At 43.7% G+C, this 15,811-nt stretch overlaps 2 protein-coding genes across 3 annotated transcripts in view; one reads left to right on the top strand and one right to left on the bottom strand.

Annotated features, from left to right (window-relative positions):
• The first annotated feature begins 783 nt into the window (after positions 1-783).
• LOC120409737 (Friend virus susceptibility protein 1-like) lies at positions 784-8,674 on the top strand. Of its 2 annotated transcripts, none has more exons than XM_039549721.1 (2): positions 784-2,932; positions 6,649-8,674. In XM_039549721.1, the coding sequence occupies exon 2, from the start codon at positions 7,190-7,192 to the stop codon at positions 7,793-7,795; it is 606 nt and encodes a 201-aa protein (XP_039405655.1). In that variant the 5' UTR covers positions 784-2,932; positions 6,649-7,189; the 3' UTR covers positions 7,796-8,674. The 2 variants fall into 2 exon arrangements, with proteins under 2 accessions (XP_039405655.1, XP_039405654.1); XM_039549720.1 differs by lacking the exon at positions 784-2,932 and adding an exon at positions 5,834-5,878.
• Positions 8,675-12,017: 3,343 nt separating this feature from the next.
• Positions 12,018-15,811, bottom strand: part of TTC39C (tetratricopeptide repeat domain 39C) — a 38,524-nt gene continuing 34,730 nt past the window's right edge. The window contains exons 13-14 of the mRNA XM_039549890.1: positions 13,962-14,000; positions 12,018-13,330 (exon numbers count right to left, since the gene is read on the bottom strand). Of these exons, the coding sequence (XP_039405824.1) occupies positions 13,241-13,330; positions 13,962-14,000 (129 nt within the window). The 3' untranslated portion in view covers positions 12,018-13,240. The remainder of the gene's footprint in view (positions 13,331-13,961; positions 14,001-15,811) is intronic.

The following is a 15,811-nucleotide window of genomic DNA, read 5'->3' as shown; positions in this document are numbered from 1 at the left end:
CTCAGTGAGCTTGCAGATGACACCAGGCTGAGTGTGGTGCAGTTGATTTACCACAGGGAAGACATGCCATCCAAAGGGACCTGGACCAGCTCAAGGATTGGGCCCACACAAGCTTCATGAAGTTCAGCCAAGGCCAAGTGCAAGGTCCTGCATCTGCCCACAGCATTCACACATTCCCATGAGCCGCTGCCTTTTCTCCCTTCCCACACTACCATGAACCCTGCTCCTGCCTTCTGCCGCTGACTTGCCTAATGCACAGCACAGGCAGAACCCTTCTAAGCAAGGGCCTTTGCCAAAACCTGTCTTCCTCACTAGCAGCCAAACCAGACATTTCTTCCCAGCACAGGATGAGGGTAATTTTCTCCTCAGCCTCAGGTTATGATGCTGATGCCATGAAGATTTTTGCCTTTTCTTTTATACCCCCGTTACACCTTTTTATAACTTCTGTATTCCCAGTGCTTTTTGCCTACATTCTTGGACTTGTTTGTCAAGCTAAGAGACTAAACATTTTAGAAGCTTCGTAGCTAGGGATCAGTGTGCCCCAGACCCCAAGGTCCTCTCCAGAACATATTCTGTAAACCAAGATAGAACCATCCAGGGGAAGGTTCCTTGGGGAGAGGGGCTCACTTAAGCCTCTCATTGGGGAATCTTTGCTAATTAGTAAAACCTGTAATGTTATACCCGATGTTGGGGGGGAGAGACTCGGCGGGGTGCATCTCGATGCATATGACCTGGACGTGTACACCTAAGGATCCTTAAAATAAATACCATGGTAAAGTCCCTTTTCCCCTTCTAACCGTGTATGACTCTTGCTTTTAAGACCAGGAAAAGGCATCACTGCCATCACACAATCTAATGCTGCTACCCGCAAAAAGCAGAAAGGCTGTGGCCACATCCCACCCCTGTGCCAGCTGTGGTGGAGAGGTGGGTGCACAGACCATCCCCTGCTTACAGCCTGGCCTTTTAAGACAGGTGACATACAAACCCCAAGGGATTTGAACCAACAAACTGCAAAATACAGCACCTGAGAAGCAATGTTCCTTGACGGCCTCTAGCAGGGCCTCAGAGGACACTGCTTGGGGACTGTAACCTCTTCAGCCACACTCCAAGAGGAATGAAGTTATTCCTTCATAATGGCTTCATTTGTACTGCAGAACCTTATGAATGCAAGGGCAAACCCTGAAACAAACCTCACCTGGCCCAGGTGATAGGAGCAGGTGACATTTGCTTCCCAGGACACATTAATAGTAGGTACACTCAAGATCATTTTCTGTTCCAGTACACCAAGCACAAAAAAGGTCACCGTGTAGTACTCTATTTTCAACGTTACCACTGTGTTTCAGAGGATGATGAAGACAGAAAGATCACAGGGGCAAGGCAGGATCAGGAGTCTGCTGTGGAATAAAAACTTTTAACCACCAACATTGCTGCAGATCAGTCTTCTTTATAGTTGGAAAACCATCATCTACCTACCTGCTCTTGCATTCTTGGATGTCTGCACCTCTATATAAACCTGAGAGGAATTCCAGCAGGAGTAAAAATTTAAAACTCGTTGGTACTAAAGCATTTAGAAAATCTACATTAGCTTCTTTTAGATTTTAAAAGTAACATACTTGTAGCAGAACTCTCTGCTAATTTTGAATGACTTTCACGTTCATTCATAAGAACGTATGCTAATAGTAAACTCACCATAAAATGCTTCTTGAATCCTTAGTAATTTCTCAAGAAAACTTCTCACATTATCTCTTCAGTCCTGGAGAGTGACAACACAGATCATAATATTTAAAACATTAAACATTCATATGTTATGACTTGTGAAGCTAGGAAAAAGAGCTTTCCCATAGAAAGAATATTTCAAGAATATATATCTGAGAAGTGGAAAATGCATCATTTTTTGGAGCAGGGATAACAATCCAAAGTCTAGATTTCTGTACTGAGAGCATATGGAAGCAACAGGCCTTCACAAAGGCATTACACATACCTGAGTGCAAAGGTGGCCATGGTTACTTCAAAACTGTCCTCAATGACTACAGAGCAGAGGAGAACTTGCACATTTGCTTCTCTGCACAAAGATGCTTAAGTACAGATGTCATAAACCACAGTAAAATATATTACCAGAGGTGACAGAATGGAAGCATAAACTGCCATAAATATTTAAAAAGGCTGCAGGAGCTAACATAAAAATGTGTCTGTCTGAAACTAAAGAGCAGCTATAAGAAAAAATATGTCTGGAAACTAATTCACTGTGCTGGGACTTGAATGCTGGTTTTTGAAGCCATCGAGAGCAGTGTACCAGGTACTTCACTAACACACATCACCCCCTGGCCCCATAGGCAAGGGCCTGTCAGCCCATGAGCAGCCTGCCCAACTGAGGTCATTACCTTGTCCTGCCACCTTTTGCCCATTTGCAGAGGTAGCAGTTTCCAGACAATGTCGAAATCATACAGACTGGACAGAAGTTCAGCAAATCAAGGGCCCAGATAAGCCTTATTTTTCTACCAGAAAAGGGATCAGGTCATTCATTAACTGGGAGGAAGTCCCAGTGGTACCTCTTTTCAATACAGTAAACATATTGCTTTTAGTGGAAGACTGGGAGGTCTTTATTACAAAAATTATTTTGCTTAGCAAATTCTGATGTCTTTCTCCCTTCTTTCTCAAATCCTCAACTCAAACAGGTAATTTTTTTCTCTTAACCTCTTTCCCTCTGCCCACCTGGACATCTCCTCTACGTAAGCACAGCTTGCCAGAAATGCCTGAGGAACACTGACCAACAGCCAGTCCCGCTGAGCTTAACAGATTATTTGACTGGAACACCATCTTGGAATAGGTTACATCAAAAGATAAACCAGCAATGGAAACATTAGGGCTAACTGTAAGACAACTGCACATGAACTCCCCATGGCTGACTCACACTGGTGGTTAAAACACAGGGGTAAGTAGGCTGTGAAGATCTTGGGCAATTGTGCGAAGGGGTTCTGAGCAGAAGCAGGGAAGGAATATGCAACCCTAATATGCACCTATGCTGGTAACCTGTGCCGGGTCCAGCTGTGGGGTCCAAACACGCACCCAAAAAGTGACCAGAAATAGAAATAATTCAGCATTTCATTCTGGAAAGGCTGCTTTAAGTTGTATTTCTGACTGTGTGGTAGGAAACAGGTCAAGAAGAGGCCTGGTGATCAGGAACACCACTTTTCACCATCTCCTAATAAAGGCACACTTTTATAACTTTAATTGAACAAGTCTGTTACTCCTAAATTTCACTTTTCCTTTGTGCTCTAGGCTGCCTGCAAAGCTTCTGGCAGATGCCACTGACTGCCCAATTGCCTTGTAAGACATATAAGCATAAATTTACTTCTTAAGATTAGCTTTAACAATACTTGTTTAGGATTGCATAACTTCTAATGAAAGTGCTTCCTACCACTGTTAGTGTTTCATAATGATTGCTGGAAAGGAAGTTGAGTGCTGTACAGGCTACTTGGCTTTCACCCCACTGGCAAGGTTTGGTCAGCCCTACACCAACCTAACAGCTGCCCCTGTTCAGACTTGCAGCAGGTACAGAGCAGTTCTTAAACACAAGTGCAATCAATGGCTGGAAAGAAACAATCACATTGTTGCAAGCTGAAAAGCAATTCAGTACAGCATTTGGGGAATTTTATTTAGGAAAAAAGCATAACTAGAATATGAAAAAAGCATTCAAAGTCAGAGAAGAAATTAAAGTGCTTGCTTTAGAGTAAAATAGAAACACTTTTCAAAGGTGTAGGAATACAACAAATACAATTGTACGTGGTTCTTTTTCTTCAATGAAGAACAAGTGAATCTGATGTCTTAAAAATGTACCTTAAACCTTGTTCACCCTATGGTTGAGCTCTACATGACACGTAACTCACTTGCTAATCCAGGAGACTGTAATTATACTGGAAAAACAAAGGTTGGAGGTAATTGCTGACTAGAAAAATTTCTTATAGAGTCACCTGACATCCCAGAAGTTTTCCCAATACTTGGTATCATCTTGTTCAGGAGGCCAATTAAAAGTCAAACCAATTAAAAGTCAAACTCAAGAAGCAAAGGAACAAAATTCATGTCCACGTTTCTTTTAATTTTACTCAGAAATATAAAAGTGCAAGTTCTGTAAATTAACAAGATTTACAGTACATCACAATAAATATGCCACCTTGTGACATCTAAAAATTCTAGTTATTTATTTGAAATGAGTCATACTGAGATAAAAACTGCATCAACATCAACAAAAAATACCTGTCCCAGTAAAGATGGCCTTAATATATTAACTAGCAAGATGCATATTCCATTATTGCTATTAGACCATGCCTCCGAGTTCCAGAGTATAAAAACGTACTGGTTTACACAAAAGACCATTGAATTTTTTCTCATCACAGGCACAGTCTAACATAAAAAAATCATTTTGCCATATACAGTGTAGGAGGATCTCCTGGGGGGGGGGGGGGAGGGGGGGGGAGAGGGAAATAATTAATACAGAAACATACAGTTGTGATGATTTGCTAAACCCACAGAAAAGCTGCACTTTGCACAGAGTTATTGAACTGTTACATGAACATATAGTGTCTTTCTATACCCACTCCTGGCCTGGTGAGAACAGGCCTTTTAGTAAATTTACTACAATTTGCTAGCTACCTCCAAGTATGCAGACTCTAAATATCCCAACACAAATCGCATGCAGGTGCTTTGTGTCCTGAACAGCCAAGTCTCACATCATATTTAAGGAGTGTATTTAAAAAGAATTTTGCCAGTAGCTGCACCATTTCCAGCTATGTACCCAGAACAGACTGTCTGATTGCAAAACATTAAAAGTCAGATAGGACAAAATAAGATTTCAAGTACATTAAAGCCCATTTTCAAAATAATTATTTGAACTCTAAGCAGTCACTATATATATACACAATACGTAATTTTTTAGTCAATACTTATTTGGGTTGACCAAATAAGGTTGAACACTCATTTATGACTCAAGATTACTGTCAAAGTGGAATAAAAAAACCCCAGTGTACTATCTGTAACACACCTAAGATTATAGAAAAATAAAACTGCTTTTTTTAAGAGTCCCTCTTCTCCTTCAGGAACTGCAACAGAAGTGTTAAACTGCTCTAGGAATGCCTTTCATAGCAGAACTGTGTCTTTCTAAAGAGAAATAAAAGTGTCTCAACCATTTCCTTTGGCCTACCAAACAGGACAGTACTTCTCTCCTCCATATCAGTCTTGCCTTAGATGTCACCTCAAAGCAAATCAATGAAGGTTAGGTGTGGGCAAAGTCTAGAACTTTGGCAACATGCTCTACAAAAAGGTAAGAAGAAATGAAAAAAAAAGCTTAAGCTAAGGAACTGTTTAAGGCAACCTGACCAAAGTAAAGATAAGGCTTTTGGATAACTATTTCCAAGGATATCCAGCTTTCTTAGCTTGGGGTGACCTTATGATGTGTATCCCATATCACTGCCTATGCCCAGAAATTAATTATTGGCCTTTCTATGCCTCTGAACTGAGCCTGAGAAGGGGAAGAAAAAACTGAGCAAAACTTTCTCAAAGCAGTTTGAAACTTGTTCAAGGTCACATAAAGATAGCAGGTTTTTTTCCCAGCTGGGGCAGGGGGAGCGAGGAAGCACCCGGCTTGCTGCTTTCCAGTCAGCTTTTCGCCAGTTTTTTCCAGTTTCTTGTTCTCTGGAGAGAGGCTGAGAGTTGAACTTTTCCTTCTCTGGAATTTCGGATTTTCTCCCTTTTCTACTGGACTGCCTGATTGCTGTAACATCAGAGCACATCGGGAGGACTTTCCCCCGGGCACAGAGGGCCTGGCCCTGGGCCAAGCCCCAGCTCCGAGGAGACCAAAGGGAGGACTCGAACACTTTCCCAGGTTTTTCCTCCACAGCGAAAGATTTTGCCATTTAACATTATTTTCCTTTCCCGTGTGTTTGTTAAATAAATAGTTTTATCTTCTTCACTTTCCTTCGAGGAAAATTTATTTTTTTCCCGAACCTGGTGGGGGGAGGGGTGGTTGTGCCTTCTCTCAGAGGATATATTTCTAAATTTGGCCAAACCGGTACAAATTTAGTGGCACCCAACTGTGTGGCTCGAAGGAAAGTGAAAAAACTTGTGCTAATTACATTTTGGGTTGAATTTACTTATTCTGTGTTGGAGTAAAGTAGTCACCATGCTGGCTGAGTTCATAATGTCTCTCTGGCTCGATGTACTCATGTCTTTCTGGTCCTTAGGCTTCATTGAGGTACTAGTGCTTTTTTGGTCCCTAGGGTTGTTTGCCTATCCACAACTTGCTCCAATCTTGTCCTTGATATGTAAATTTTACAGAGAAGGGAGACGAATCAGGATTTCTATTTTGCTGTGCTCGGTGATAATGATTTATAAGAAATTGATAGAGGTACAGGCAGCTGTTCGAGGTGTGTATGATAAGTGGTTTCTCCGTCCTAACCCCAGTCCTAGCTTCGGTAGCCTGTTTTGGGAATTTATTAGTAATTGCACCCGGATTGTTAGAGGAGGAGGAGACGGGGTTTCCCTTCCCTTTAAATTTGATAGGTTATCTTTTGAGAATGTTCAGTATCCCCTGGATGTTAAAGAGACCACCCTCCTGGTATTTAATCTGGTAATCTTTCTCTATATGATTCACAGCTTCTCTAGAATAAGAGCTCAGATTTCCAGGGTGACTGCTGAGACACCTGACCCAGAGGTGGAAAATCCTGAGTGATGTGGGGAATGGGAGGACATCGGCCAAACCCTAAAGAAATTCTCTGACCCAACAGTTTGGGATTTCCCATCTGAACAAATTCAGAAACCAGCTGAGGTGGGAAAATATCTGAAAGAGAGATACAATGACAATTCTAATGAGAACAAGCTCCTTGCAATATGCTGGGCTTTGGCATATGCCTATCGCACACTGCAGCAGGTAAAGGCAGAGAGGCAGGAAGATCAATCAGCAAAGCCTGCAGATACCCCAGTCACTCAGGCTGCAGATAAACCAGACAGCCAGCCCAAACCAGATGGAGAGTCTAAGCCACTGACAGTGGCTCCTGTCACGAGGAAAAAGCACACAACCAAAACTGATCGCCCAGTGAAAGATGATGATGATGCAGGGGAAGGGACCTCAAAAGATGCAGGGGAAGGAACCTCAAAATCATCAACAGACTCAGGCACAGAAACCATTACTGAGTCCATGTCCATAAAGGACCTTCACAGCCTAAGAAAGGATTACACCCGACAGTCCGATGAATCCATAAGAAGTTGGATGGTCCGTATTTGGGATGCGGCAGGTGATGATGTGATGCTGGACAGTGCTGAAGCGAGGCATTTGGGATCCCTGTCACGTGATCCAGTGATCGACCAAGCGATGAAAAGGGGAGCTGACTCTACCAGTCTCTGGAGACGAGTTTTGACAGGCGTGATTGAAAGATATATGTGTGGAGATGATCTCTACATGCAGCAAACCCCGTGGAAGACCATAGAACAAGGGATCCAACGCCTGAGAGAACTAGGGGTGGTAGAGGTTGTCTTCACACATGACCCAGGATTGAGGAGTCCAGACCGGGCCAGAGTTATTCCATACATGTGGCGAAAACTCATACAGCTTGGGCCACCAGAATACGCTTCTGCTTTAGCAATAATGAAACCAGACTACGGTGCAAATGAGACTGTGAAAGATACGGCAGTGAAGTTCCGAGCATATGCAGACTCTGTGCATGGCCCAACACATGCAAGAATTGCAGCTGTGGAAACACGTATGCAGAAAATGGAAGATAGAGAAGAATCTCCAGGAGATTAAAGAGTGCCTTCTCCGCGGATGTTCCCCAGAGAGAAGGTACATCCCACGAAGTGAGCTGTGGAATTTCCTGTGTGACAGTGGGGAAAACATGAGGAACTGGGGTGGACAACCCACTTCTGCTCTGGCAGCACGAGTGAGTGAATTGAAGGAGCGCAAGTCTCAGAAAGGAGGATCTACCAAAAAGGAAGTAGCTCCAGTTGCCTGTAGCCAAATTGCCGGAAATGATGGAAAAGATGATGGCATGTCCAATTCCCATGAAGGAACCTCTAAGATGCAGGCCCAGGGAAAGAAGGATAGCCAGGACTAGAGGGGCCCTGCCTCTAGCCAGGTAGACGCCAGGGAAAACCGTGTTTTTTGGACTGTGTGGATTCGTTGGCCTGGTACATCAGAACCACAAAAATATGATACCTTGGTTGACACTGGTGCGCAGTGTACAATAATCCCATCGCAACATGTGGGGGTAGAATCTGTTTCTGTTGCTGGTGTAACAGGTGGATCACAACATTTGACCTTGGTGGAAGCTGAGGTGAGCCTGACTGGAAATGAGTGGAAGAAACATCTCATTGTGACTGGCCCAGAGGCCCCGTGCATTTTGGGCATAGACTTCCTCCGGAACGGGTATTTTAGAGACCCAAAGGGACTCAAGTGGGCTTTTGGAATAGCTGCTGTGGAGACAGAGGGCATTAAGCAATTGAACACTTTGCCTGGACTATCAGAGAACCCATCTGCAGTCGGCCTTCTGAAGGGGTTAAGAACAAAGAATACCAATTGCCACCTCAACAGTGCATCATCAACAGTACTGGACAAATCGAGATGCTGTGATCCCCATCCACAAGATGATCCGTGAGCTGGAGAGCCAAGGGGTGGTCAGCAAGACCCACTCACCCTTCAACAGCCCCATCTGGCCTGTGCGCAAGTCTGACGGGGAATGGAGATTGACTGTGGACTATTGTGCCTTGAATGAAGTGACTCCACCACTGAGCGCTGCCGTGCGGGACATGTTGGAGCTCCAGTACGAGCTGGAGTCCAAAGCAGCGAAGTGGTACGCCACTATTGACATTGCCAATGCATTTTTCTCCATTCCTCTGGCAGCAGAGTGCAGGCCTCAGTTTGCCTTCACCTGGAGGGGTGTGCAATACACCTGGAATCAAGTGCCCCAGGGGTGGAAGCACAGTCCCACCATCTGTCATGGACTGATCCAGACTGCACTAGAAAAAGGTGAGGCTCCAGAACATCTGCAGTACATTGATGACATCATTGTGTGGGAGAACACTGCAGCAGAAGTGTTTGAGAAAGGAGAGAGAATCATCCAGATTCTCCTGGAAGCTGGTTTCGCCATTAAGAAGAGCAAAGTCAAGGGACCTGCTCAAGAGATCCAGTTCCTGGGAGTAAAGTGGCAAGATGGACAGCATCAGATTCCCACTGAGGTCATCAGTAAGATCACAGCAATGTCTCCACCAACCAACAAGAAGGAAACACAAGCTTTCCTAGGCGCTATAGGTTTCTGGAGGATGCACATTCCCGAGTACAGCCAGATTGTGAGTCCTCTTTACCTGGTTACCCACAAGAAGAACGATTTCCTTTGGGGCCCTGAACAGCAACAAGCTTTTGCCCAAATCAAGCAGGAAATCGCTCACGCCGTAGCCCTTGGCCCAGTCAGGACAGGACCAGAGTGAAGAACGTGCTCTACTCTGCCGCCGGGAGCCATGGTCTGTCCTGGAGCCTTTGGCAGAAGGTGCCTGGTGAGACTCGAGGTTGACCACTGGGATTCTGGAGCCAAAGCTACAGAGGGTCTGAGGCCAACTACACCCCAACAGAAAAGGAGATCTTGGCAGCCTATGAAGGAATCCAAGCCGTCTCAGAGGTAATTGGCACTGAGGCACAACTCCTCCTGGCACCCCGACTACCGGTGCTGGGGTGGATGTTCAAAGCAGAGGTTCCCTCTACCCACCATGCCACCAATGCCACATGGAGCAAATGGATTGCTCTCATCACACAGCGCACCCAAATCGGAAAACTGAATCGCCCTGGGATTTTGGAAATAATTACCAACTGGCCTGAAGGTGAAAACTTTGGTCTCGCTGATGAAGAACAAGTGACATGCGCTGAAGAAGCTCCACCGTACAACCAACTGCCATCAGAAGACACACGCTACGCTCTTTTCACCGACGGTTCTTGTTGAATCGTAGGGATGAAATGAAAGTGGAAAGCAGCCGTATGGAGTCCCACACGACGGGTTGCAGAAGCTACTGAAGGAGAAGGTGGATCAAGCCAACTCGCTGAACTCAAAGCTGTTCAACTAGCCCTGGACATTGCTGAAAGGGAGAACTGGCCAAAGCTCTACCTCTACACTGATTCATGGATGGTAGCCAATGCTCTGTGGGGATGGTTAGAAAAGTGGGAAAAAGCTAATTGGCAGCGTAGGGGAAAACCCATCTGGGCTGCTGCAGAGTGGAAAAACATCGCTGCCCGAGTAAGAAAGCTGGTTGTGAGAGTCTGCCATGTAGATGCTCATGTCCCCAAGAGTAGGGGCATAATGAGGAACACCAAAACAACAAGCAGGTAGATCAGGCTGCAAAGATAGAAGTGTCACAGGTAGACTTGGACTGGAAACACAAGGGAGAGTTGTTCCTAGCTCGATGGGCCCATGATGCCTCAGGCCATCAGGGCAGAGATGCCACCTATAAGTGGGCATGAGATCAAGGGGTGGATCTAACCATGGACAGTATCTCCCAGGTGATCCATGACTGTGAGACATGCGCTGCGATCAAGCAGGGCAAGCGGGTGAAGTCCCTGTGGTACGGTGGGCGATGGTCCAAATACAAGTATGGGGAGGCCTGGCAGATTGATTACATCACACTGCCTCAAACCCGCCAAGGCAAGCGCTATGTGCTCACAATGGTAGAAGCCACCACTGGATGCCTGGAGACTTATCCTGTGCCTCATGCTACTGCCCGGAACACCATCCTGGGCCTTGAAATGCAAGTCCTTTGGAGGCACGGCACCCCTGAGAGAATTGAATCTGACAATGGGACTCATTTTAAGAATAGCCTTATAAACACCTGGGCTAGAGACCATGGCATTGAGTGGGTGTACCACATCCCTTACCATGCACCAGCTGCAGGCAAAGTGGAACGGTGTAATGGATTGTTGAAAACCACTTTGAAGGCACTGGGTGGGGGAACTTTACTTTCAAAAATTGGGAACAGAATCTAGCAAAGGCCACCTGGTTAGTTAACACCCGAGGTTCCACCAATAGAGCTGGTCCAGCCCAATCTGAATCCCTGCATACAACAGATGGAGATAAGGTCCCAGTAGTGCATGTCAGAGGTCTGATAGGAAAGACTGTGTGGATAAATTCTGCCTCGAGTACAGACAAATCCATCCGTGGGGTTGTCTTTGCTCAGGGACCTGGTTGCACATGGTGGGTATAGCAGAAAGATGGAACAACGCATTGTGTACCACAGGGAGATTTGATTGTTGTGTGAAAACCACCTGTAGTGTGAAATGCCAGTATACCCCTGCTTGCTGATTGTCACTGTCACTGTTTGTACATAGCTGTATATATATATTTACATATGTATTAATGTGTGTGTAGAATTAGAATATCTTAGTTTGGGCATTGAGCCAACAATACGGGATAAGGGGTGGAATGTCTTGGGGTGACCTTATGATGTGTATCCCATATCGCTGCCTATGCCCAGAAATTAATTATTGGCCTTTCTATGCCTCTGAACTGAGCCTGAGAGGGGGAAGAAAAAACTGAGCAAAACTTTCTCAAAGCAGTTTGAAACTTGTTCAAGGTCACATAAAGATAGCAGGTTTTTTTCCCAGCTGGGGCAGGGAGAGCGAGGAAGCACCCGGCTTGCTGCTTTCCAGTCAGCTTTTGGCCAGTTTTTTCCAGTTTCTTGTTCTCTGGAGAGAGGCTGAGAGTTGAACTTTTCCTTCTCTGGAATTTCGGATTTTCTCCCTTTTCTACCGGACTTGATTGCTGTAACATCAGAGCACATCGGAAGGACTTTCCCCCGGGCACAGAGGGCCTGGCCCTGGGCCAAGCCCCAGCTCCGAGGAGACCAAAGGGAGGACTCGAACACTTTCCCAGGTTTTTCCTCTACAGCGAAAGATTTTACCATTTAACGTTATTTTCCTTTCCCGTGTGTTTGTTAAATAAATAGTTTTATCCTCTTCACTTTCCTTCGAGGAAAATTTATTTTTTTCCCGAACCTGGTGGGGGGAGGGGTGGTTGTGCCTTCTCTCAGAGGATATATATATTTCTAAATTTGGCCAAACCGGAACACAAAGTAACATAATTCAACTAACTTTCTGGTCAGATTTCCATTCATAAGCTTCTTTAAAAAATATTTACCTTCCTAGAATATAGTATTAGCTGAATATAAAGCATAAATACTAAGCATTACAGACAAAAGTAAAAAAAAGCTACAGATAAGCACACTGATGGCCAAGTATTAAAAATCATATGGTCATGACAAAAGTTTTAGGCTCTCTGAGGTATTTCAATAACTTAACACCACAGGCTTGAAATACTATACAGAGACTGAAGACACCATAATATTGGTGTAACTACCAAAGCAGACTTGTGGGTTGCAATTTTGTTTGGTTGGGGGTTTTTAAAATACCTTTAAAGGTCACTACTATAATGATCCAGCAGCTTGAATAAAAAACATTTAAAATCTTAACATAATATTCAGAATGTAAGAGCTGAAATAAGAACTGCCCAAGCAGTAGCTGCATATCAAAGTATTTGTTTGGGATGTACCAGAAGCAAAGAAGCTAAATATTGACAACATTGATATCGGAAATATGAGCTGGGTTGGGAAGAAAGGGATAAAGAATAAAAGGGGGTGAGAGGTTTAAAATTCACCATTAGTCACCATGAGGTAACTGACATAAGCCACTAAAATTTAGTAAGATCTGCTTTTTGCAGCTGAACAGTTTTCCTCCTCCTCCCGTGTATTGGCTAATGCTTGGAGAAAAAGGAGTATTCTGACCATTTCCAACTTCAGTATTTAAATCAATTACTTACGCTGTATTGTTCTAATCAAACCAGAAGCGCTCCTCCTGGCAAATTTTAGATACGGATCTGTTTTAAAAGGTAAAAATCAACCTTGCCAATGTTGTTGAAGCAAATTGTGTGCTTATTTAGGCTCACCCACAGAGTTACAAGTAATTGTGATCAGCTTGGTTTGAACAAAATAAAAAATGAAGAGTTAAAAACACAAGGTCACTTAACCTTCTTCCTGGTTGATTTACCTTTAGTTAAAATTGTAATGTTTTTACTCAGCCATACCAACTCTGACCATACTAGGAAAGTGTCTCTGGCACAAGTGGTTTTCAGAAGAAAAGCTGGTCTTCCCAACAGCTCTTTCTTCTGCTTCATCTTAAAGTGCAGGAACTGTGGGAAAGGATAGCAAGCCTTCCTGTCGGTCACTGCGGAACCACTTCTCTTAGAGAGGCTAAGGCTGCGTGTATGCGGACGTGCAATCTGTTCTCAAAGTCATAGCCACTGAATTCCTCCTGGGGGAAAAGAAAACGAGGAAAAACCCCAAATACGTACCCATTAGCATCCTTCACTTCAGGATACGAAGATAATTTTGCTAGTAATGCTTAAGAAATCACGTTGCAAAAGAGTCCAAAGAAAAGAGGTGAACTGGAGACGGCATGTTGGAATATCCCCACATTACCCACAGCAAAGAATTATTACAGAAATTCCAAGCTGGTGAAGAGAGGAGATTGGAGCCCATGTAGCTGGAAGAGAACCCGAAAGGTTCTACTAATCCAAAAGCTCTAGAAAATCCCAACATGCCCAAGGCAGAAACCAGCTGGGACAGACAAGGAGTGGAGAGTTGTCATTTTCAAAATTTTTGTAGCCAAATCTTGGCTGAAAAACTTATCAAGGTTCTAACACTGCAGGAGGTGTCAGTGATGTGGGCTCTGTGTGATGGCTGACCTACAGCACATATCTATGGAGCACACATCAATGTGTATCATACACATTAATGCACATCCACGTGATAGGAGTTGTAGATTACAGGTGAGGGACACCACCACTTAACACCCACCCCTCTGCCCCAAACCCCCCCAAACACAACCTCCCAAATGCCCTTTAATCTCAGACAGTTACATTAGAAAATGCCTTAGTTTTTACCTTGGCTTGGAGCAGTAAGGTTTTGCCTCTTTGCACAGTCTACAAAAAGACAAACATTGCATTGGAAAGACATCACAAATGTTACAGGAAATATATTAAGTAAATGAGCTGGTGAGACTGGAGTAGTGCCTCTACCTTCAAAAGAGGTACTGAACAGACAAAACCCTCTCAAATTAGGAAACCAGAAACACTAATGGCAAGAACTATTATGTATTTCTAGTCTTCTACAGAAAAGGAGAAAATTAACAGCTTTAAATTCAAGTTGCTGTTGATGATGGTGAGCTACAACAATGCACAGGGGAACAAACAAGGCTATAGATAAATGATTAATTGATAGAGTAATAGAGTAATTAGAGTAATAGAGTAATTTTTGTTTCTTAACCGAAGTTGAAGCCATTTATTTACAAAACAAGATAGTGGATATTACACATTGAATGTTGTTTCAGAAATCTCCATTTCAAACTCTAAGGAAAAAATATATTTGCAGATTAATATTTACTATTAAGGTAGAGCTGAAAAGCTCCTGTTTTATTTCTTATCATATAGTACATTTTTATTTTAAGCCGTGCAAATAAATAATCCACTTCCTGATAAGAGACAGAAAAATTAGGTTCTTGTCCTGGGTTGCAGTGTATTCTATTACCATCCTCATGAGCTGTTGAAATCAGGTGGGGCAGTGTTTCCTTGCCTCCTCCCCCCAGACTATCTTTCTGTTAATTGCCCATCATTGTCCTGCCGCCTGACTCAGAGATAACTCCCTCCGGACTATCTTCTGTTAATGAGCCTAATCAACACTTAGCCTCATGACTCATTACCCCACTGTGAGATGCTCCACCCAGAGGGAGGAACCAAGCATCCCATCCTGGATATAATCTGAGATTCTGAACACCAGAGACAACCCTTCCACTGGATTTCCAGAGGACAGGAGCTACAGAGCCACCACTGGACCTAAGGAAGAGCAGACCCTTTTTTCTACAGGATCACCACTTCAGAGGACTGCAGCCACCATTCTACCAGACTGCTACCACCACCCTGCCTAACAGGGACTCAGGCTGTATTTTGACTCTGTCAGTTTGAACCAGTGTTTTCTTTTACTTTTTTTCCTTTTCTTTAATTTCCATTAAATTGTTATTCTGACTTGGTGCCTCCCACTGGTTTGTTTTCAAACTAGTACAGTTCTCTTATTCAAATGTACCTAAATATGACTATCTATTTATATTGGTTAGATTAAACTCAGTGTCTAAGAGAACTACAAAACCACCTGTAAATGTCAAGGTATTAGTATGGTTACATCAAGAACTACTGATCAGAACTCAGGGTAAAACAAGGAAGATGATTCAGATGACCTGGTAAATCAAACATGCAATTATGCCTAAAAATAATTTTAAAGCAAATTTACTGACAGTATGCTTTTTATACTAAAATGCATACTGGTATCTATCTGTTGCTCAGGTCTGTAACATGCTCAGCCTCTCAGGTAAATGTGACTCATAAAATCTTACTCCCTTCTCAACCATTATGGAGCTCTAGCACCCCAGCTACTGAATGGAAACAGCATTCACTCACCTCTAGTTCTAGCTCTTGCTTTCCCCTACCCCATCCCACTTTATTGAAGTCAAGCATCATTTATCTCCTCATGTTCTGAGTGCCACAAGAGGGAGCTTCCTGCACATCCTTCATACACTAAATGCTACCAGAGCTCCTCCAGCCAAGGCTTGTTCAGCCCTCAAACACCCTACATGAGGCACATTCAGTTACTGTGTGCACACACTGCACGTGAAGCAGGAGGAAGGAAGGACTGCTCTCACAGTCTTCAAACTTAACATACCTTCATTACCAACCACCTTTTT

The sequence above is a fragment of the Corvus cornix genome, chromosome 2 (genome assembly GCF_000738735.6).
Source record: "Corvus cornix cornix isolate S_Up_H32 chromosome 2, ASM73873v5, whole genome shotgun sequence".
In the NCBI taxonomy this organism is placed as follows: domain Eukaryota; kingdom Metazoa; phylum Chordata; class Aves; order Passeriformes; family Corvidae; genus Corvus; species Corvus cornix.
The sequence above is the reverse complement of the archived record's forward strand: the minus strand, read 5'-3'. Positions and strand labels throughout refer to the sequence as shown.

Excerpts from the sequence above, each read along its gene's own strand:
- LOC120409737 (XM_039549721.1), top strand. The coding sequence starts at position 7,190 with ATGTCCATAAAGGACCTTCACAGCCTAAGAAAGGATTACACCCGACAG.